The sequence below is a fragment of the Colias eurytheme genome, chromosome 16 (genome assembly GCF_061535395.1).
Source record: "Colias eurytheme isolate Ceu_HAF_F1 chromosome 16, ilColEury1 Martin Lab GWU primary, whole genome shotgun sequence".
Lineage (NCBI taxonomy): Eukaryota > Metazoa > Arthropoda > Insecta > Lepidoptera > Pieridae > Colias > Colias eurytheme.
In genome coordinates, this window is record NC_142995.1 from 5,700,012 (window position 1) to 5,722,515 (window position 22,504).

Below are 22,504 nucleotides of genomic sequence, written 5' to 3' on the forward strand. Positions count from 1 at the left end.
GAAATCCTGTCCCTTTTATATCTGACAATGATCATGCAACTTAGTAAAATACGTAACGTAACGTAACGTCAGTAAAATTATAATTATTATTTATTATATTAGTACATTTATACTAATATTATAAAGCTGAAGAGTATGTATGTTTGTTTGAACGCCTTAATTTCAAGAACTACTTTTCCAATTTGAAAAATTATTCCGTTTTAGAAAGCCCATTTATCGAGGAAGGCTATAGGCTATATATCATCACGCTAAGACCAACAGGAGAAATGCGGGTAAAACCGCAGGGCATAGCCTAGTGTTTTATAAGAAACAAATCATAGAATTAAATCCAGCAAAAAAAAACTTTCATACAAGTTCCAAATATTAGGACACGCTCTAAAACTTGCTTGTAATTCTTGTAAACGATATACTTTCATTATAGTTTAATGAAGACGTCAGTATCGGCTTCAAGTGATCAAACATTATTAATGGATAAAGTTTGACAGTCTCCATAAAATCCACTAACGTTAGTCTATAAAATAGCCATAATTGTATAGATATTGGTTATAACTACATTTGTACCGACTAGTCATATTCGAAGACGATGTTTCAGTGCACTCATTAGTCATTTGTCCATTACTAAACTATAATAAATAAACACTAAAAACCAAAATGAGGTCACAGGCGTAAGACCTTCAGATTTATACAGTTATACTAGAATAATATTATATTATCTATAATATTTTCAACAAATTATGAAAACAGTAATACTCATATAAATACTTATATATATTATGATGTTGAAGTAATAAAAATAGTAATCTTACATATACGTCATGTATTGTCCCAAAATAGCCAAATGAATAAGAAAGATCGTAGGGAATTTGAAAGATTTCAATGTTTATGGTCTTCTCATCGGCAATTTCTCGGAAACAGCGTACAATAAAAACCATTCGCTTTTACTTTCAAGCTCCCGCTAACCAAATTAGCCTGCGTTTTAAATAAAGCCACTGAAACGAGTCCTTTCTATTGTACTTTTTATGTTTGCCTTTTTATTACATTTTTTAATTGAAATAAACAAGCCTGTTTGATTTTCCTTCAAAAATATTAAATACAATCAATGTGCGACATATTTCGGTAGCCAGTACTTTTTAGTAAAACATTTTACATAGTTAATGAATACCTTAAATATATTTTACCTGCAAATCTTTGTTAAACTATTGCATAGCTTCTATCGCGGGCCTTGAGCGCGGGGACCGAATCGAGAAATTTCGTAACGAAAAAACCTCACGCTCGCCACTCCGACGGGCTCGGAGGTGTGGCTTGAAGGCATGCTATGCAATAGCTTTACCGCGGCAGTCCCCGAGTGCCACACGTCTTTTTTTTATTTAACCTTTGCTCATCCATCATATTATTTACATAATATTTGTAGAAATAAGTGTTTATTTATATAGTCACGTTCCACGGACTTACTTACACTATGAATAACATAGGTATGTTTTGTAAACAAAAAAAATCGTAAATATATACAAAACAGTTAACGTTATATCTGTAATATTCTTTTGAAAGTTTACGTCTCTGAATTTAAACCACTTTTAAACTGTTTTTGAGAAACCTTAAATTTCGCCTCTTTGGAGTTTTGCTGATTACATAATTAATTAACAGTCCTTTTCCATCTCCGTTTAAAATCAAAGCAATGTCCTCTAGAATTAAGCACGAAGGACACATAAATTAGAGAGCATTACTGAGTAAACATGCGATATATTAAAGCTTAGCGAAATAATTAGTTCAGCAAATATTGACATCGTAACAAGTTTCAAGACACCCTTGACCGTTCCCTAATTAATTACAACGTTCACGGTTTTGTCACACGAGTTCAACATGCTGAAAATAACTTCTATTTATTAAAGATTCATGCCTTTCACGTTAATTAAAATGTATGTCTAGAGTTTATGTCTTCAAGATATATAATATAATAATTTTAAGGTGTTTTTTATTAATCTGATTTAGTAATTTTTAATTACGATATATATGTGTTATTACGCAGTCGTGTACTTATTGTATTAAAGGCTCAAATTAATTGAAGTAAACTGCATAACTGCACCGACTACTGAATATGCTATGCACTCATTATAAAGATCGATATTTTTTAACAAAACTATTTCATATAAAAATATCAATTTCAACCACAATTTCAACAAAACTATGTCATTCGGTTTTCTTCTCCACATAACCTGTGACACAACGATGTCTCATAATATTCAAACACGCATAAAATGATCGATTTCATATTTCTTTATTATATTCATGATATTCATTTTTTTTACTATTTATCTTTTACGTCTACTAAATTTCTTTAAGTACTTTGTAATGACTATATTTTCACAATCATAATATGATATGATATAGTATATATATTTTACATATTATAGTTTCATACCTTAATTTATATGCATCATAATAATAGAGTATACATTGAGACGTTATCGTGACATTTTTATAGGTAATATAAAGAAAACATTTTCTTCTTACGAAATTGAAATACAGTTATATGAATGAGGTCATTGATATTACGTAAAAATAAACATCTACCTTAGTAAGAAAATATCAGATATTTTAACAGTTTTTAACTTTTTAGGGGTGACTCTATTACTTTTATTAAATCACTTGTATAAACTATAAAGTTAAGATAAATTATATTGATATTTTGTATCAATATTATTTGGTATCATATTTATGTTATGCACATTTTGAAATAACCTTTTGTGGTTGCATCATCTTTTCATTATTTCAGTGGCATTTTTAAGATTATTCAGTAGAGTTAATAATTGTTATTTTCGGACAAAGTCCAATCGTTTGTTTTGTCGATGTAAATAACAACCAATTTAAAAGGTAAATTACTTGGGATCGTAATAAATTTGAGGTTGCTCAGCCTTTTATTTTGTACGCCATTATTGATCTGTTATAAGCTTCTTATTTTTGTATTCTGAAATAACTTTTCGGTTTTATTATTCAATAATATAAAAATCTATCTGAATCATTCCAGCTTTATAATTTACTTATCTTAAATCTAAAATTGAAATGTTACAACATCTTTCAAAACTTTGTTCAAAAAATGTTACAACGACTTTCAAATACCTTTAATAAAATACGTCATAAGGAAGACTTTCATCTTTCCGGCTCGAATCAGTCGCATTCAAATAACTCTAAAAGGTTCAAATGTTCAATGTATGCGGAACCAATCAATAGCAGATTTTTCAAAGGCCTATAGATCTTTTGCTTACCCTCGTGTAGTCGTAAAGCCTTCACAAAAGTATTGAAAGAAAGTGTATAGGCGTAATACTGCAAAATCTACTACGTTACACAACCTGCATAATTATTTTTACTTCGTTGTAGATACTATACATACCTGTATAATTGTACATACTGTATGTCTTAGAACCAACGTATCTGAAAGTCAAATACAATTTACTTGTCTTATCTAAAGAAAACATAACCAATGTCTTTTTTTACAGGTTAAGCGGACAAGTTGGAAGGCAATTACAGAAAAATACGAGTTCCTTGCACGATACACAAATACTCTTATAGACTGCCGATGTTTGCTCTAGGAGCCTTATCATTTGATAAGTTAGAACACAAGCCGCGTGTAAACAACCTTATCATGCCAACGTTCTTGCCGGAGACGCGAAATTGTCCCGCAGAATCTGTTGCATGCCGCCGCGACGTACAGAATACTTAAGTATTTCTTTCCATTTTAAACTTTCGTAATGGAACAGGAAGTTTGCATAAAAGACGGCTAGATCGGAGAAGTGATAGTGTAAACGCAACCAAAGGGAATACCGAAGTAACCTCGAGTGATTTCTAGTCGGAAGTTGTAGAAGTGCATCAAACTGGAGGACCTACAGACTTTGGAGAGCGCTGAGGGCGTGGGCGAGAACGCCAGTGAGGAATGCCTTGCGAAAAATCACAATTTATCAGCAAATTTTTGCCCAGCGTATTACGATGGACTGTTATGCTGGGACCCCACACCCTGGAACACTTTGGCTATCAAAAAATGCTTTAGCGAGTTCCATGGCGTCCAATATGATGATACTCGTAAGTCTACTTTCCCACCATTATATATTTTAATTAGTAGCGTGGATACAGTTAGCTGTTTGTTTTAATTATCCAATATCCCCCTGCTCAGTAGGCTTCATAAATAAATAATGTAAGATAACATACATTAATTAATACCACATTTACTATTTTAAAGATAAAAATATGCATACACTAGCCTTATCTTTATCTCCCCTTCGGCAAACAACTCTTTTTACAAAATTGCAGATTTTCTAAAAGAAAACCTACTTATATCAATCTTTTTTTTTATAAAGTGCCAAAGAACCAACGTTAAAATAAGATTCTGCTTACGTCACATATAAACATTACGTATGACTCCGCTAAATCCATAAGATTAAGAGAAAATAAAAGCTTAATAACAACTTCTGTTCTTAAAATTCTTATGATAATGAAATATTCTTATTACTTCCTGTTAAATTCCTGTTCATAGAGCTCAATATCTTTTAAGTTGTTCCTCGCTGCTCTTTAGAGAAAAACATTCTGGTAGTCTAATCCGACAATCTTTATCAGCAATCTCGATGAATAGTTAAAATATTTGTTACCTCGTAAAATGAAATAAACCGCGTTACAAACTTATTATATTTCCTATCAAAGCATAAAAGTTTTTACCCTCAAACAAGATAAGGCTAACAAGGTTTTTGCCAAAACAAGTTCAAATTTATTAATCCATCAACAAAGTCTGGGATAAACGTTAAGGCGACTTTGATTTTTAAGGAATTTTTGGTTTTGTTTACTTCGCCGCAAAAAAACTTTTAACTTAGACGACATTGAATATTTTATGAATGTCGCCGCAATCAAGTCTTAACTTTTGTTTGCAAAACAAAAAGGCTTTGTTTCAAAATAGGTTTTGTTTTCAAGTGAAATCTTTAGTTTATTATTTAGTTTAAACCAGAGACTTGTGAATACAAATAGGTGTGACTGTGGCTTCGTTTTATTAATTACATTTTAATTCCTTTCATTTAACTTTATCAAAGTAGTTTATTCAAAGTCTAACATCTATTTATTACTTGTACTGACTATGACTAATTAGTTTCATAAATAAATTGCTCAGAATATTTTTAATGAAGTTGCTCTATTTTGGTTAAAAAATTATACCTTAATTATTATTACATATACCTTGAAATACATGAATATAATAACCACAATAAAGAATAAATTGTCAATGTCAATATTCATAAATTTATGGAAATTTGCTAGACATTTCTCCTTTGTATGTAAAGTCAGATATCGGAGCACGTTCATCGTACGTTCATAAAAGAAATTGTATACTATTCTATAATAGAAAAGAGTCATTATGGTCGTTTAGTTTAGGAGCAAAGTATTTTTATGTTAACATAATATTTTTTATACATAATGTTGTACCAATAGAAAAATATTACTTTTTATTTATTGTTGATAGAGACGGTTTAATGTCAAGATTTTTTTTCTTGAAAGTCTTTCATCTTGCAAGTAGGTCATGTTATTCATTCCCATCTAAATGTGTATAAATCAATTATAAATTCCTTTAAGCTACATTTTAATAATCCTTACTGATCCATATCAATCCTTGTGACGTTATCTATGGTTCATTGTTTCAATAAACGTCAGTACCGTACAAACTGGCTACACCAAAACATTATTGCACGTTAAACCAGTACAAGCTCTTAGCCTACTAATCCCGTCGTTTCACAGAGAACGCCACGCGTCTATGCTTGGAGGGTGAATGGCATAATTATTCCAACTACGTGAACTGCACGGAACGAATCGCCAACGTTTCGCCGACAGACGTCGCAAGTCTAATCTACCTCACAGGCTATTCGCTCAGTCTCGCCGTGCTGTCTCTGGCTGTCTTCGTGTTCTTATACTTCAAGTAAGTTCTATTTTAACAGGAACTTTTTCGAGGCATTGAAATGCTGGCTGGCAACAAAATTTTATTTTTTATCTGTGAAGAATCGAACGTTCGAAATTCGATTTTAATGACTAGTATTCAAATGTACGTAATCAAGATTTGGATTAAAATTAATTTAACAATGGAATAAAAAATATGAAGTGTAGTTGAAATAGACATTATAAATGAGATACAAAAGTTTCACAATACGTAGATTTTAAGGGTTACTGATAAGTATTTGATACATCGTAAAAAGAATATAGAGGTAGATAAGATGTGTTATACAAGGAATTTTAATTGTCAACAAATCTTACGCTATGTGATATAATATTATGTATTGTGTACTCATCTCTAATCGCCTTTACGAATTTCGACTGTATAGGTACTTACATTCATACCAACAAATGTTTAAAATAAAGATATCTTGAATGAAATATGGACTGAAGGAGATATTATTTTTAAAAATGAAGAAGATTTTTCATTTTCCCTATTTCATTCATTCGTGTACGAGAAATTTATATTACGTTATTTTTACAGGGACCTCAGATGTCTTCGAAATACAATACACACAAATTTAATGTCCACATATATTTTAGCAGCTTGTAGTTGGATGTTAAACTTAGCTTTACAAGTAAGTATTTTCACTGAAATATAAAATAACTATCAATAATGAATCAAAAATAACATTAACTTCAGCGAATGTATAGAAAAATGTACAGTAATTGTCTCTAACATTATAATAATGTTGTATTTACATACCAAATAGCCTAATGATATGCTAAAACGCTATTGTTTCAATCATTTATTTGTTATCTTATTACTTTGAAAACATTCTTAAGCTGTTTATAATGAAATAAAGAGCGTTTGTATTGAAAATGTAAGAAACAAATCGTCAATCTATACTTATAATAAATCTGTAGAGAGGCCAATTCTGTACATGAAATATATTTAAAAAAAAACTATGAAGGGGTGATAAGGGATCGCTACTGATGCCAAAAATGCAATCAGTAAAATTTTTGTCCGTCTGTCTGTCTGTCTGTCTGTCTGTCTGTATATTCGTTATAGAAACAAAAACTACACGACGGATTTTAACCAAATTTGGCACAATTATTCTTCATACTCCTGGGCAGGTTATAGTAAAAGAATCATGTAAATCGGTGTAGAAACACCAAAGTTATACATGAAATACGCTATAAGTCATCGCGCGTGAATACAGAATCATGCAGCCATAAGGATTATTTTTGTGTATCAGTTGCCGCGTTCGACGCGCTTCGCGGCGGGAGCTATAAAAAGGCGGCGGGTCTGCACCCGTTTCGCGTTGTCATGGCATCACGTGTGAACGGCTGAACCGATTTCGATAATTCTTTTCTATTATATTCCTTGAAGTACGAGGATGGTTTTTATGTAGAGAAAACGTAAATACGAAGCCACGGGCGAAGCTGGGGCGGACCGCTAGTAGGTAATATAGTTTTAACGATCGAATACATTATCGTTAGGAATATTCTCATGCAAAGTACTCATAATTTATGTATTCTAACATTATGTATAAAAATATTTCTAGACTTGAAAATGTAATAAAATATTATAAAATGAATTCAATATAAATAAATCGTTTAAAATTCGTTAAAAAGTATTTAAATTCTTGCTTGCTTGCTTGTTGTATTCTCTCAAAAGAATAATGATGCTTATTTCTTCTAGAATTGGTCTGATGAGGCGCATTCAGACCAAACCTCGTGTATGATTCTTGTGATTTTCATGCACTACTTCTACCTCACGAATTTTTTTTGGATGCTTGTTGAAGGTAAGTTATTTTTCTTGTTAAACTTATTGTATATAAATCTCGTGTCACAATGTTTGTCCTCAATGGACTCCTAAACCACTTAACCGATTATAATAAAATTCGCACACCATGTGCAGTTCGATCCAACTTGAGAGATAGGATAGTTTAAACATGTAGGTACCACGGGCGAAGCCGGGGCGGACCGCTAGTTTAATATAAGATATTAAAATTAATTTTAATATAATTATAAACTGATTATTTTGTAATGAATGTATTGTAACGAATTTTAATACTGCAGTGCTCATTTTTTGTTGGTTGTCCACCATATTATATATTTTTTGTGTATTTTTTATTTGCTAATTCAGTGATGTACAGCTGCTAATTGTCCTTAATAAATAAATGAAATAATAAATAAATTCAAATTGTATATGATTGCAAAGTTCACGTTTAAATTATCTCTTGTTTATTGCTCTTTAATGATAAGAGTAGGTTTTCATCAGAACAAGATTGCAAAATTTACATAGAATACGACAATAGAAACCATCGAGACCTCAAGACCTTTACAAACTTTAAGCTCTGCTTACTATAAGCTGTTTAGTTTGTCGTCGAAACTATGAAGAGATTTCGTTGCTACATTATATTAACCTTGACTATCGTTATTTTGTAATAGCTCTGTGATAAAAATACATTTTAATGAATATTTTAATAGAGCTTAAATTTCCTTTTTAAATAAAAAAAATATTGAAGCGAAACTTCTTTAGCGCGTTGAGAGTAAAATTTCAAGGTCGCGCCATGGCAATACCGTCACATCATGGAGTAAATCGACGATTTTGGTATCTTTGAAACTTGCCAAAGAAGTTTCACTTCTGACACGTGTGCTCGGCACACACGCTCTTTTTTATTTGATAACAACCCTTTTTTGTACATTAAAGCAATTATTTCAGTTTTTCGGTACGCTCTTGTGCTATTCGCATTTCTCTGTATGAAATTAGAAACTAATGTATTTATGTATTCCCGCAGGACTCTACTTATATATGCTGGTTGTAGAAACTTTTACAGCTGAAAATATAAAGCTGAAAGTGTACACGACCATTGGTTGGGGTAAGTTATTAATATTTATTTATACTGCACAAATTTCGAAGTCCTACAACAACAATATTATGTTATGAAAGGAGTATGACATTTACGATATTGAACACAATTCTTTACGCTCATTAGAAAACATTTGAAGCAATAGTAGGTATCTATTTTCTTATGTTTCATATTAAGCGAGTATTATACTTTTAGAAATTGTATTCATACAATTATTTTACCCGATGTTTGGAACGTTACACGTTAATAATATAGACAATAAATCGCATATAAAATCTGCTAAAAAGTCTTTAATTTCTGTGCATATAAGCAATTTCAGTGTCAGACAAAATAATCTTGCAAATAGAGACAGAAATAAGATTCAATTAACTGATACTTCCTTGAAACTATAACCTATAAATTAAAGCTAAGTACAGCTAACTGCGGTGAATGCAGACATCGGTCCGTGATTAAACCACGCTGCGGTCAGACCAATATCCACGAGTGAATTTAATTTACACCATTGAGTAGATATCTCCATACTTCCTTTAATTTCACCACTAATTAGTAGTTGGTAGTATCGGTCAGATAATCTAAATTAAGAGCCAAGGGCATGTACGAACTGCGTAACTATTAACTATATTGAGATTTTGTTTGAATTAGAGTTTAAACACATCACATACAAAAATATAAATCTGTAAATATCAAAATTGGTCAGAAAACACACACATTAATTCTATTTATTGAATTAATCAAACAAAAGTACTCGACTTAATCAACGAATCATACACTGAATGTAAGCTCAACTTATTTTACACTCCTCATAACATCATTTTTATTTATAACTTTCATAGTGCCTAGAGACATTCTTATATTTCTCTAGCTTAGTCAGCATAGTTAAAAAATATCACTCAATATAAAAACTTTCCAAATTTGCGTCAAAACTCATTTAATTTCACAGGAGCCCCAGCGATATTCATCACAATATGGGTGATAGCAAGGTGCTTTGTTACCGTCGTTCCGTCAACAGGACCCGATGGGGTACGTAAAACTTCGTTCTTTTTTTTTATAAATAAACATCAATAAAACAACCATAAAAAGTGTCTCTTTAAATATACGCTTAAATTAAGGTAATAAATTTAATTTATATGTGCAATCAAAAGTATCTATTAGTTATTAAGAGATAACAGGCAACAGCCTGGATCGATTTGTTCAAATCCAAACCTTTCTGACAAATAAGTAATATACTCGACTTATACCTCTTCAGCATTCTTCTCAAAATCGATATTAAAATAGTAATTAGGTCACACTAATACAATGCCAGAAACAAAATCTGTTAGATTTATGTTGGCAGCACATCTGAATCCAATTGAGATACATGCTTAACGACGAGTGATTATCTCAAGTGATTTGTATGCTTCTGCTGTATAAAAAATAAAAGATTTTCACTCTGCTTGTGATTACATTCCATAATATAAAGTAGGCAGGTTTAACAGTAAATGTTTATTCACTCTTAAAAAATTATGCAAACATATTTCACAGATGTCAACATCAAAAATAAAACATATTTTCAGTGAACATAATGAATGTTGATTCACTGTGAAAAGTTATGCAAAAATATTTCACAGATAACATAAAAAATAAAACGATTCAAGACCAAACTTAAACATCAAACTTATTAGGCTCAGAGCAATTCACGCATTGATTTATTTCATTGTACCAAATTTATGGCCACCCCACATAAATAATTCAAATGAGAAAAAATTACACAAATGTTGAAATGTAAATAATTTCCCGAAACTCCTTGTTTTTGTTCTGGGACAGGAAAAATATGAACAAAGTTTTGTAAATCTCATTCAGGTCAATGTAACAAACAAACAAATTTTATCATTCAGAAAATATTATCTCTTGCTTTATTTGGTTAGGTATAAACCAATATTGTTGTGTAAATGTAGAACCTTGAATGGCGGAGGAAAATCAGCACAATTCATTTACGATACAACTCTCTTTGGTATAGTTTGAGTTTTTATATTTAATTCAATCCAAAATATTGCTGCATACTTATGTACAGTACAGTATTATATTATCTATGTTTATGTGTTATTTATTCAATTATTTTTTAAAGCCGGCTACTCACCTACCTCCCGCAGGGGCAATATTGGAACGATCTTTGATTATACAGGGTGTACCAAAAAGTAGTGATGAACGGAAACTGAGAGGTAGAGGACCTAGAGGGCTATCCGAATCACCCCCATGTATGTTATGCGATTTTTCGTATTTTCGGAGTTCTGACGTTTTTTTCAATTTTTCACCTATCGCCGAGTACGATGATATTTTCACTCATGCTGACGTCAATGATTGCGCAAGATGCTTGATTTTTTTTGTGTGCTAAGCTGAAAGATAGGCCAATTCAGTATGGTAACATTTACTATCGTTAGATCTTTGAATGGAATAAAAAAAAGAATTAAATGGCAAGAAAGATAAAATTACCCAGTATGTTCACCACTTCAAGGGCCCGTAAAAAAATAAAATCACATAAAAAAAGTTTTCCGTTTGATTTTTAAAAACTTGCTCTATCTATCAGATAGCTACCCTGAAAATTTCATTTTATTATTCAGAAGGCTTCAATCGAAAAATTTAAATCTAAATGTGGTAAGTGCAAAAATTGAATTAACATTATGATCATTAAAACCAATAAATAGGTGTTTAATTACCAGAAATTTTTAAAATAACCCCGCTGTTGCTCAATGCAAGTGCGACATCACCGTAAAAAGTTGTCTTTTAAATGTCTGAATGCCCTTTTATCATTTTTAATGGTTTCTTCTGCTACTATGAATTTCCGGGTTATTTCGTCCAAATTGTGGCATTCTCTCAAGTAGCCGAGGTCTTTTTAGTATTCCCATTGAAACAAATCAATGGGGTTTAGGTCGAGGGACCGTAGAGGCCAGGCTTTAAGGCAGGCGTCACCGGCGCATGCGCAGGCTGCAACGATCAATCCATCTTTCAGGGTATCTTTGCCCTTTAGCCTGGCCTGCACGGTCTCCGGACATAAACCCTATTGATTTTTTTCCGTGGGTATACTACAAGGCGAGAGACTGCCACAATTTGGACGAAATAACCCGGAAATTCATAGTAGCAGAAGAAACCATTAAAAATGATAAAAGGGCATTCAGACATTTAAAAGACAACTTTTTACGGTGATGTCGCACTTGCATTGAGCAACAGCGGGGTTATTTTAAAAATTTCTGGTAATTAAACACCTATTTATTGGTTTTAATGATCATAATGTTAATTCAATTTTTGCACTTACCACATTTAGATTTAAATTTTTCGATTGAAGCCTTCTGAATAATAAAATGAAATTTTCAGGGTAGCTATCTGATAGATAGAGCAAGTTTTTAAAAGTCAAACGGAAAACTTTTTTTATGTGATTTTATTTTTTTACGGGCCCTTGAAGTGGTGAACATACTGGGTAATTTTATCTTTCTTGCCATTTAATTCTTTTTTTTATTCCATTCAAAGATCTAACGATAGTAAATGTTACCATACTGAATTGGCCTATCTTTCAGCTTAGCACATAAAAAAAAAATCAAGCATCTTCCGCAATCATTGACGTCAGCATGAGTGAAAATATCATCGTACTCGGCGATAGGTGAAAAATTGAAAAAAACGTCATAACTCCGAAAATACGAAAAATCGCATAACATACATGGGGGTGATTCGGATAGCCCTCTAGGTCCTCTACCTCTCAGCTTCCGTTCATCACTACTTTTTGGTACACCCTGTATACTCCCAGTTTTTGTTGCATCGGTCATTGCGTGAGGCGTTATCTAGGGAGTATATAATCAAAGGGAACAATCTAGATTGCACGATGGTTGGAGCAATTTCGGCTGTTCTCTAAATTGCCCCTGCTTGCATATACATATCACAATTAAGGAGCCAATTAAGGTTGCAATTCCAATATTGCCCCAGCTGCAGGTACGTGAGTAGCCGGCTTTTTAGTTTGACAGAATGAATTCAATTAGTTACATTCGCGCTACTCGCATATTGAATACCATTGTGTACGATATGCTTTTGTTTATCAGGTGTAATTGGAAACAAATTAATTTTAATTTATTAGTGCATTCCTCATAACAATATAACAAACAAATACTGTTACCGATTTCATTAATTAAAATATATGCACTTTAAACTTTTACAAAGCGGGAATTTTACAATTTGCTTTTATGATATGTCAAACATGTTCATAATAACTAATTGTATTAAATACAAATTAAATGATATTACCTGGAGTTTATGAAACTGAAATTAGTAAAGTTTAATATGTAATATCTAAGATAACTCCCGCGGCCTTGTCACTGTTTCGGCTGCTCTGAATGAGTACAAGGGTTATAATTAGTTTCTAACAATCCCTCCGGAAAGCGTTTCATTGATACCATTCATAAGTTTTCTATTCACCGTCCATTAAATTACTTATCCTTTTGGAGTTTTGCAAATTACTTCTCTTTGTGAACGAATTGTAAAAACGAAGATTGAAAATCTTGCTAGCAAATTATTATACAACAATGTTTTAAATTATTACGAATTAATCACCACATTAATATGCCGTAGGTAGGTACAAGCTTATACAATATATATTATGTTCCATTACTAATAATATGATGAACTATAATGTTACATCTCCGACCATTGCGTTTAAAAAAAAAAGTTCACATATACATATATCTAATAACGTTAAAATTAAAACAAATATACAAACACTTCGTTCCACCCTCACGTATAAAATGTGTAGGTGATCTTCCCTCGTGCGAGATCAAACTAAAACATTTATTCAATTAGGCTTCTTCTAGCACCTTTGAACCTTCATAACACAGAAAGTAGTTTCTACAGAGAGCTGTCCCTATTCGTGGAGAATCAAAAGGTTTGAATGGTATATGTTGTTCCAGTTGTCCATAGCAGGCGAAGCTCGGATGTGCACCTGGATCCACGAACACCAAGTAGATTGGATACACAAGGCGCCCGCGCTGGTCGGACTCGCGCTCAATTTATTTTTTTTAATTAGAATTATGTGGGTGAGTGTACACGTGCGAAAATATAATAAAAACGTTGACGTCTTTGCCAAATTGAACGGATTTAGGATCACATTAAGAAAGTTATCTTAATTGTCTGACAGTAAAACCTGTGTTAATATTGAATGAATTTGCAATTGAATACAAGAGGTATCTTACAACTTTTTAATATAATCATAATGATACCCCAGAAAATGACTTTAATTGTTATAAAATAGAGGGTTATAAAAATGTTCAACATGTTGAAATAAATACGTGCAAACAAACTTATTAACTGAACCTACCAACTGAATATTCGTTTTAACTTTCGACTTCCATTGAATAGCATGTAGTCCCAATAACAATCAAAATAACGAGTCATATTTTTCCCACAGGTACTCATAACCAAACTGCGTTCAGCGAACACGATAGAAACAGAACAATACAGGAAAGCGACGAAAGCGCTGCTAGTTCTAATCCCACTGCTGGGCATTACTAACTTGCTAGTGCTTTGCGGGCCAAGTGATGACTCCTGGTTCGCTTACACGTTCGATTATATGAGAGCGCTTCTGCTCTCCACACAGGTAAGCTAAAGATACTTGTATACCTATAACTCAATATAATACAAACTTTTCGCTCTCAGCTTCGCCCGCGTAGTCAAAGCTAAACCCGTATAGTTCCCATTCCTGTTAGATTTTCAGGATGAAAAATATTCTATGTCTTAATTCAAGTTATTCTCTATGTTTGTGCCATAAATCATGAAAAACGGTTCTGCAGTTTTTGCGTGAATAAGTAACAAACAAACATGCAAATATAGGATAGAATACGTGCACAAAAAATCATAAATTTAATGAATAAATAAAATCTTTTTTCATACTTATTTTTCAAGCTAAATTTTAAAGTTATTTTTAGCCAATGTTTAAAAATATTAGTGACCTTTATCTGCTTAAATGTTCCTATAACTCAAAAGAAAAACGGTTCAATACGCAGTCGGTTTAGAGTTCCCTCCACGTATCGGGTTGTAACATATATCCCCGTCTTCGTATTACAATGCAGATTTCTCGAATGTATTTTTCATCCCGACACGTGCAATGCAGGTAAATTTGGAATGTAGAGCGATCTTTATCGATGTATAGATATTTTAGCAACTGTCAAAGGGGAAAACAAATCGTGTTTTCTATAAATAATATTTTTTAACAAAAAAAAAATAATCACCAAAATTGGTTTACCCGGTGAAGGTTCTAAGATAACAAACCGAAAAAATAATTTTGAAGTTTATTATCTACCAAGTAAGGTAATTTTTATTTTTAAATCTTTGTTATAAAATATAAATAAATAAATTATTTAGCCAACTGCAATACGCTACCGGATATACTCATAAAATTCTTGTCTTGTCACAAATACCATTGCACAAAACACGAAGAAACGAATAATAAATAACCTCTACATTTTACGTATATTTGCAAAATACCTTGTGGCACTATATCTCTTGCTACAGTGCAGCGTAGAATGCAACGTAGCACATCCGTAGCTTGAAGCTACTAGCGAGCGCGCCTTGAAATTCGGCCAAATATTTTTTGCTTTGGCTTTACAATTTATAAATCGTAAATACATGCTATAAAATAATAAAGTTAAGGAATTGCTAGGTTATCCACGTATTCAGCATATTTCTCTTTCAAAAAATTAATCTTATTATTGCTGACTTCGCATAAACGAACACACTGAAACTATTAAATTTTATTATTTTATACATTTTCTACAGCCAAATGCACATCAATTTCCAAGCGCAGGTTAAAATTAAAATGTTAGATTACGTAGAATTCTGAGAAACGTACCTACTATAAACGTATACAAAACATTTTCTAAATAGTTATCGCTTATGGACCTTTCATATTGCCAAAATTCAAATATTAGAAGCCAATTTTCTGTACATTGCTCAAATTCCTTTCCGGGATGAAACCGCTATATTAATTAGTCTGTTTATGACGTTGAAAATGCTTTATTCAACATCAAATTTGCTCCTGTTGTTGATGGATTGAAGGATTCAGTGAATAAATTACTTCACTAAGATTACTCAGTTATTGGACTATTCTCTATAAATTTATCACTGACCTCTCTTCACAAGCAGGTTAGATCCAAGATAGATTCGTTTCATTATAAGAAAAAATAAGCGAAGTGTATACAAAATATGTTTTAAGTTAAATAAAGGCTAACGCAAACAAAAGTATCATTCTTTAAATAATGTTGAGTAATTTTGTCTCTAGAACAAAAATATGAAATTGCTCACGTAATAGAAGTATTCAGGCGACTTTTATACATACATTATTAATGAACATTAGAAATAAATACATAAATATATTAGTTAGTCACATACCTTAAGTTATTTATGAAAATTATTAAACAGATTACAGTGCCTATATAATAAAGTCTCATTGATTAACATTATAAAAGACTTATTGATACGTAAACCAGATTGACAAATGTAATTTAGGAGGCGAGTTTTGTAGTTCAGACTCTTAATCACAATCTAAGTAAACTAACTACTTATTCTTTACAAATATAACAAGACTTGGCCATTAGCGTCTAAGATAATCCAAGCTTAAATATCAACCTTATGGAACTTAATAATTTCTAAATAATTTAGCTGAACCTTACCTTAATCACAATCTTTCTTGACTTTTAATCCTTCTTAAGATATAACTAATTACGGGGGTAGGATTAGGCAAATCTCTACCGATTTACAAAAGAGAATAAATAAGAAGAAAAGCTATGCAAACATTCAACTTTGAACTTTTCTAAAGAGTAAAAAAAATAAATTTGCGAACTTTAATTGTCCATAACGATGCAAAAAATAGAAGAGAATAGAAGAGTTAGAATATTAGGAAAGACGACTATCAATTTAGGACTATTGTGCAGATTATGATTAAGATATAGATATAGCAATTATTTTATTCACAATAATTAGTATTAATAATATTTCCCACCACAATCTGGAGCTCAAAGGAAGAACGATTAACTCGAGGCACTCACGGAATAAACGAGCAAAGTTTGCAATATTTATTAGCAAGCCAGTTTGTTCTCGTACTTCTTATGCGCAAATCTTATTAAGGTTTGGTCCGATTTTCTCTGCATATTTAATCACATTCTCGAGAAAAACGTACCTTCGAGGTTAAAGGTTTCTTTTACTCAATTATTTATTAATAATGTATTAAGCGATTACAAATAGTTGGGTTTAATACTTTTCATAATTACATTATTTTGCACAATTGTTAACTTTTATTTATTTTAGTCAAAATAAATATGGTTAATAATCAGATTTTTGAACTTTTTATTAATCATTTCTATATTAATCGGCGCTTTATAAAGAGGCCAGGTTCTTAAACTGCTGATTAAGCTATTGATTGTGACATAAGCATAGCGTTAAGCGTCATATATGTGCTTCTAAAAAGGAATGTAGAGCATCTTAATCGGAAATATTATCCAAAATCTTAATATTTACATAATTATCCAATGAACATATTCTGTTCCACCAGGGTTTCACAGTAGCATTATTCTACTGCTTCATGAACACAGAAGTCCGTCATGCGATAAGGTACCACGTTGAGAGGTGGAAAACCGGTCGGACGATAGGCGGCGGTCGCCGGAGAGGCGCTTCGTATTCTAAGGATTGGTCACCTCGGTCCAGAACTGAAAGTATTCGGTAAGTTGGAATAACTTACTACATTAATGTTATATGTTCCCTGAAAAATAAATGCTGTATATTTCCTATAGTGCACACCTCTTTAAAAACATTAATTACTTACTACTAAAATAAAAATAAAAACATGTAATATGACATGTCTTTAGCGCTTACTTTAGCGTATTTTGCATGATTGTTTAATTTTACACATAGGCAAATGATAAAATCTTGCACCAAACGTAACTGTATAGACTTAATGAACATCTTCACTTATCTTATTTGCCGATCTTATCATATTATATAATTTGGTTTTTATTTATTTTGCTGCATGTTTAATACGTCAAAGCCCACCGCATGTTGGACACTATCAATGCACTGCTTAATTTACAAGAGTTTTAAACATTATTTATACCATGATTTGAAAACCTTTGATTGCAAACAATTCACAAAGCATTTGATTCCTACATTAGGCATCTAAAGAGGAATCAAATTGTAATAAAACACGCATATCTAATAAGCCTAACTGATCATGTTTTTCCATTAGGCTCACCGTATAAGGACTTGCTCAGTATCAGCTTAGAACGAGGCTCACATAGCTTGACGCATTTCAGAAGACATTAGAAGATCGTAATATGCATTTGGATTGAAATTTATTTACGTTTTTTATTATTATCTTTTGTTGTTTTAATAAATTGGATGTTTTTACGCTTTCCGTGAATGTTTTCTTTCATCCTCCCTCGCTTTGAACGGCCCTTTTATGCATGCTCAATTTAATTTCAATCATTGCTTAGGCTACATTGTTATTTTTGAATTTATATTATAACTATACCTTAATATGACAAGTAAATTAGTGTTTATATATTGGTTTAGTATTTTTATTAGTCATTTAACACAATATTCATAAAAAACCCATTAAACAATATAATCTATAAAAAACAGACAAGACATTATTTTGCAAAATCAGTATTAACTATTATAGTGAAAGGATATTTAAGTACATAGAATTTTAGAAAGCATGGAAAAAATTTACACGGGAATGATTTTGCTATTGAAGAACACAAATAATATAATACCTACTATACTAGTGAAAAATATTAGACTACATTTATTAAAAATGGTTAAGTATACGTATAGAATAGAGAATGATACTTAGATATAATTTTAGCATTTGGGATACATAAACAGCTTTTTACAATAACTCACCAACTAATAACAATCAAAGCAAGCCACCGTTGTATTTCAGAAACAATTCAGAAAAAGATAAAATATTTAGTTTAACAAGTAAAATATGGGACAGATTATATAGCCAGCCTTCAAAACGGGAGTCTGCAGCGTCAGAGACTACAACGACCACATTACTGGTTCCAAGGATGTCACTAGCGCCACACTATGATACTCGACACTTACATGCGGTAAGGATCCCTTTGTATTTAAAACAACCTTTAATTCTTAAAAGTAAATAGCCCATAGTCTTATACAATAGGGTAGGTAATATGCTTTTCTAAAACATGGATTTAATTCATTAAAATGCGAGAATCTTTAAATGTGGTACCCTATACACATGGATTCGATGTAAAAGCTTATTAAAATAAGATAAATTCATAATTTTAAACAGTCCTCAAAGACAAAAGTTCTCCTTCGCCTTGTTTATTTAAATTTTAATCTCTTCGTATACCTATGAGGAAAATTTGCAATCAAATATGTCGTGTAGTTGTGTCATATGACCCGTTTGGTGGATTAAACTTCTATACGCAAACTATCTTCAATCAAGCTTAAGCTATTCAACAATGGCTTATCTCGGCTATTTATTATGTATGCGCAGGATTACATTACGAGCGGGAGTGCGAGCGGTGAGCAATCGCCCGTGTGAGGCGGGGGGCGGGAGAGGTTACCGCGCTTGCGCACTCTGCCCGAAGAGGACGCCCCTCCCGCCTGCACACAGACGCCTACGTCACTAATGTCCTCTTCCTCGCCTTGCCACAAACCAACGCTATACTCTACCAACCAAGAACCCTTCAGCCAAATGTGTCATTCACCGTCGGATTCCGCGCACGAATCAAATGGGAAATTGTCATCGTCATCGAACAATTCTAACACAATCGATATCTCCATTTTACGCAATGATCTCAAGACAACTGATCAAAAATGCTTGAACGGTTTGTACGTTTTGCCCATTGAGAACACAGGTCAAAGCGAATATTAGGTTATTTCATTATAATAAAATTATAAAAATCGAACTATTTTTATTTACTTCTACCAACCTAAGTAAGAAATGTTTTAAAATTTTATGTATGTAATTGTATGTAATAATGAATGCTACTGTTAAATCGCACATAAAAGTACACACTCTCACACAAGTATAAATATGGACAATGCTCTATTAAGTAGGTAATCTAAAAACACGTATATTTGTTCGGCCATATATTTTAATCCATTCGTGATTTTAAACGTTAAATTATCTTTGATAATATAATATCTTTAGTATTCAAGCAAGTTGATATATAAATAAATAGTTTATATTTTACGTAAATATTTATGCTAAGTGTGTAAATTATGTATTCATGCTTATCACCTAAGTACTGTGTATAGGGTAAAAGTGGGATAGATGCCCCACTTTTTGAAATAGCCTCATAATTTTAATAATATGAATCTTATACGAACACTTTGTATGAATATAGCTAGGTTAATTATCTGTTTTGAATTACTATATATATTTTTTGTCCTATCATTTATAGATAATGTGTAATAAATATTTTTGTAGAACACCTTTTTTGAGGATAGATGCCTACGTAGTTGGATAGTTGCCCCACCATGAAAATACTAAGGAGGATAGATGCCTGCAGAGTGGGATAGATGCCTTACATACTCTATAAACGCGAAATCTTATAAAATTTATATGGTAAATCAGCAAATGTCATGTTAACATAGTTGTTCTGTTGTCCAAGAATATACTTGCGCTCGCACTCCTTCTTTTCTTTTGTATTTTCGTGGCGTGGTTCTCCTACAATCAGTATAAGGGCAGATCATTAATAAGTAAGTATACACAACAAGAAAAAGCAAATTAAACGAGTAAAATCGGTTAACATAGAGAAAATCTCTGACGCAATCAGGTAAAAATATAAACAGTACCTGTGATTATCGATAATAACATGTACATATGTATTGAAGGATAGATGCCCTTAGAGGCTCCTAAGGGCATCTATCCCTCGAAAAAAAAGGGGCAACTATACTTTTTGATAAGGATAGATGCCCCAGTATTTTCTTTTATTAAATAAAAACAAAAGAGCCACTATTTTCACTTAGATTTGTACTTAATGAACCAGTGTATAGATATAATAAGAAATATAGTGAAAATTATTAATATTTATAAAGTTATGCAAAGGCTAATATCAACCTTTTTTAATTTTAACGTATTCGTGAAGTTCGCCGCCGATATTATAACACGCACTAGCGAAACACGTCTTCACTAAACAACAGCTCATGCGTACCCGAGGTGCGGGGTGATAAGAGCTCCTATTTAAATCATTAATTCGTAGTCAGGACTCTGGGAAGTGAGGTTTTTTGAAAATGGGGCATCTATCCTAGTGCGGCATCTATCCCACTTTTACCCTATAATATAAAACTACTATTAATAAATGTATTTTTAAAACATCTATTTATCTGACATGGTCCTTCGTCATAATACTATTTAGTGAATCTCGATTCAATTTTGACATGGCTCTGTTAGGAGAATGATATTGTTACCTCATATTACAAAGATTGTAGATATTAATTAGGTAATATTTCAGTCTCATCTGTTGTCTGATTAAGTATCAAAATTCTACCCAATTGCTTGATTTCTCTACCAAAAAATAAATTACATTTGAAACTTTTAGGTAGACGATAATTTAAAAAAAATACAGTAACAATCTAAATATTTCCTACATTTATTACTAAATATAATACAACAATTGTATCTATTCTGAAACAAACAAATCTTTAGCTTTAAATTATATAAGTCATATTATTATAGTTTCTATTTCATAAAACTGTTATTTTTGAGACAAGAAATACGTAAATAAGCATAGCATAAAAAACTATCTCATGAACAAGTAAAATATATTTTCCGGTATCTCTAAGGCGCTATATATTTTTTTCTACGGGTTATTTACAATGGTAAAAATCTCAAATATTGCGCTTTATACTGACAGAAATAGAGTAAAATAATCTTTAATTAGATTAGTTTTTATATTAAGTGTTGCCAAAGATATATCGTATGGAATTATAAATAAGGCAAAAATTGGGAAACAAAACGCTACTTGTAAAAAATTAGCATATCGTAGTTAATGTACCTAGTACCTATCTGAATGTAAAAAAAAATTTTGTCTCCCAAGTGAGGCTTTGCATTACGTATAGTTTACGGTTGTATGATGTAGCACAATTAAATATATTATTTTTAATTCTATTTATTAAAAACACAATTGGATGTAAATATATGGTATATTATTAAATGTTTATGGTTAAAAATGTGTGTCCTTTTTTAATTAGTTTCAGCTGGCTTTAAATTAAATCACATTAAGTGTAAGATTTAATATAGCAGCATCAATTCCTTAAATTTTTTCAGTTGGATACTGACGACAGTTACCAGAAACAACTTTAAACTTTGGCTTGTTAGTTTCAACCTTAGTTTAGTAGAGTTTAAACAGTGAATTAAAATTTAAATTTTTTATCATTGTACCTAAGTTTAATAAAGACATCTTTGATTGTGGAACTTGGACGATAAGGTACGATACGATATTATGTTATAAAATATTTAATGATGTACTTATATGTAATAATGTAACTACATATTTCTACTTGATATTGATTAGAACTATGGCTAAAGTCTAAACTGACTTTAGGTACCTGTGTAAATACGTAATATAATTCCGCATTTTTAATACAATTTGCCAGTAACTCAATAAAATTAAGATTTATTATTTACG

The 22,504-nt window shown here is 31.6% G+C and overlaps 1 protein-coding gene across 3 annotated transcripts; it reads left to right on the forward strand.

Annotated features, from left to right (window-relative positions):
* The first annotated feature begins 5,810 nt into the window (after window positions 1–5,810).
* Dh44-R2 (Diuretic hormone 44 receptor 2) lies at window positions 5,811–19,886 on the forward strand. Of its 3 annotated transcripts, none has more exons than XM_090111074.1 (10): window positions 5,811–5,944; window positions 6,500–6,593; window positions 7,676–7,763; window positions 8,763–8,843; window positions 9,775–9,854; window positions 13,760–13,885; window positions 14,257–14,445; window positions 17,395–17,561; window positions 18,838–18,952; window positions 19,363–19,886. In XM_090111074.1, exons 2-10 carry the CDS (start codon window positions 6,540–6,542, stop codon window positions 19,408–19,410), a joined length of 948 nt encoding a protein of 315 aa, XP_089967200.1. In that variant the 5' UTR covers window positions 5,811–5,944; window positions 6,500–6,539; the 3' UTR covers window positions 19,411–19,886. The 3 variants fall into 3 exon arrangements, with proteins under 3 accessions (XP_089967200.1, XP_089967199.1, XP_089967201.1); XM_090111073.1 differs by having other exon boundaries at window positions 7,661–7,763; window positions 19,363–19,884; XM_090111075.1 differs by lacking the exons at window positions 18,838–18,952; window positions 19,363–19,886 and adding an exon at window positions 18,085–18,252 and having other exon boundaries at window positions 7,661–7,763.
* Window positions 19,887–22,504: the final 2,618 nt, after the last annotated feature.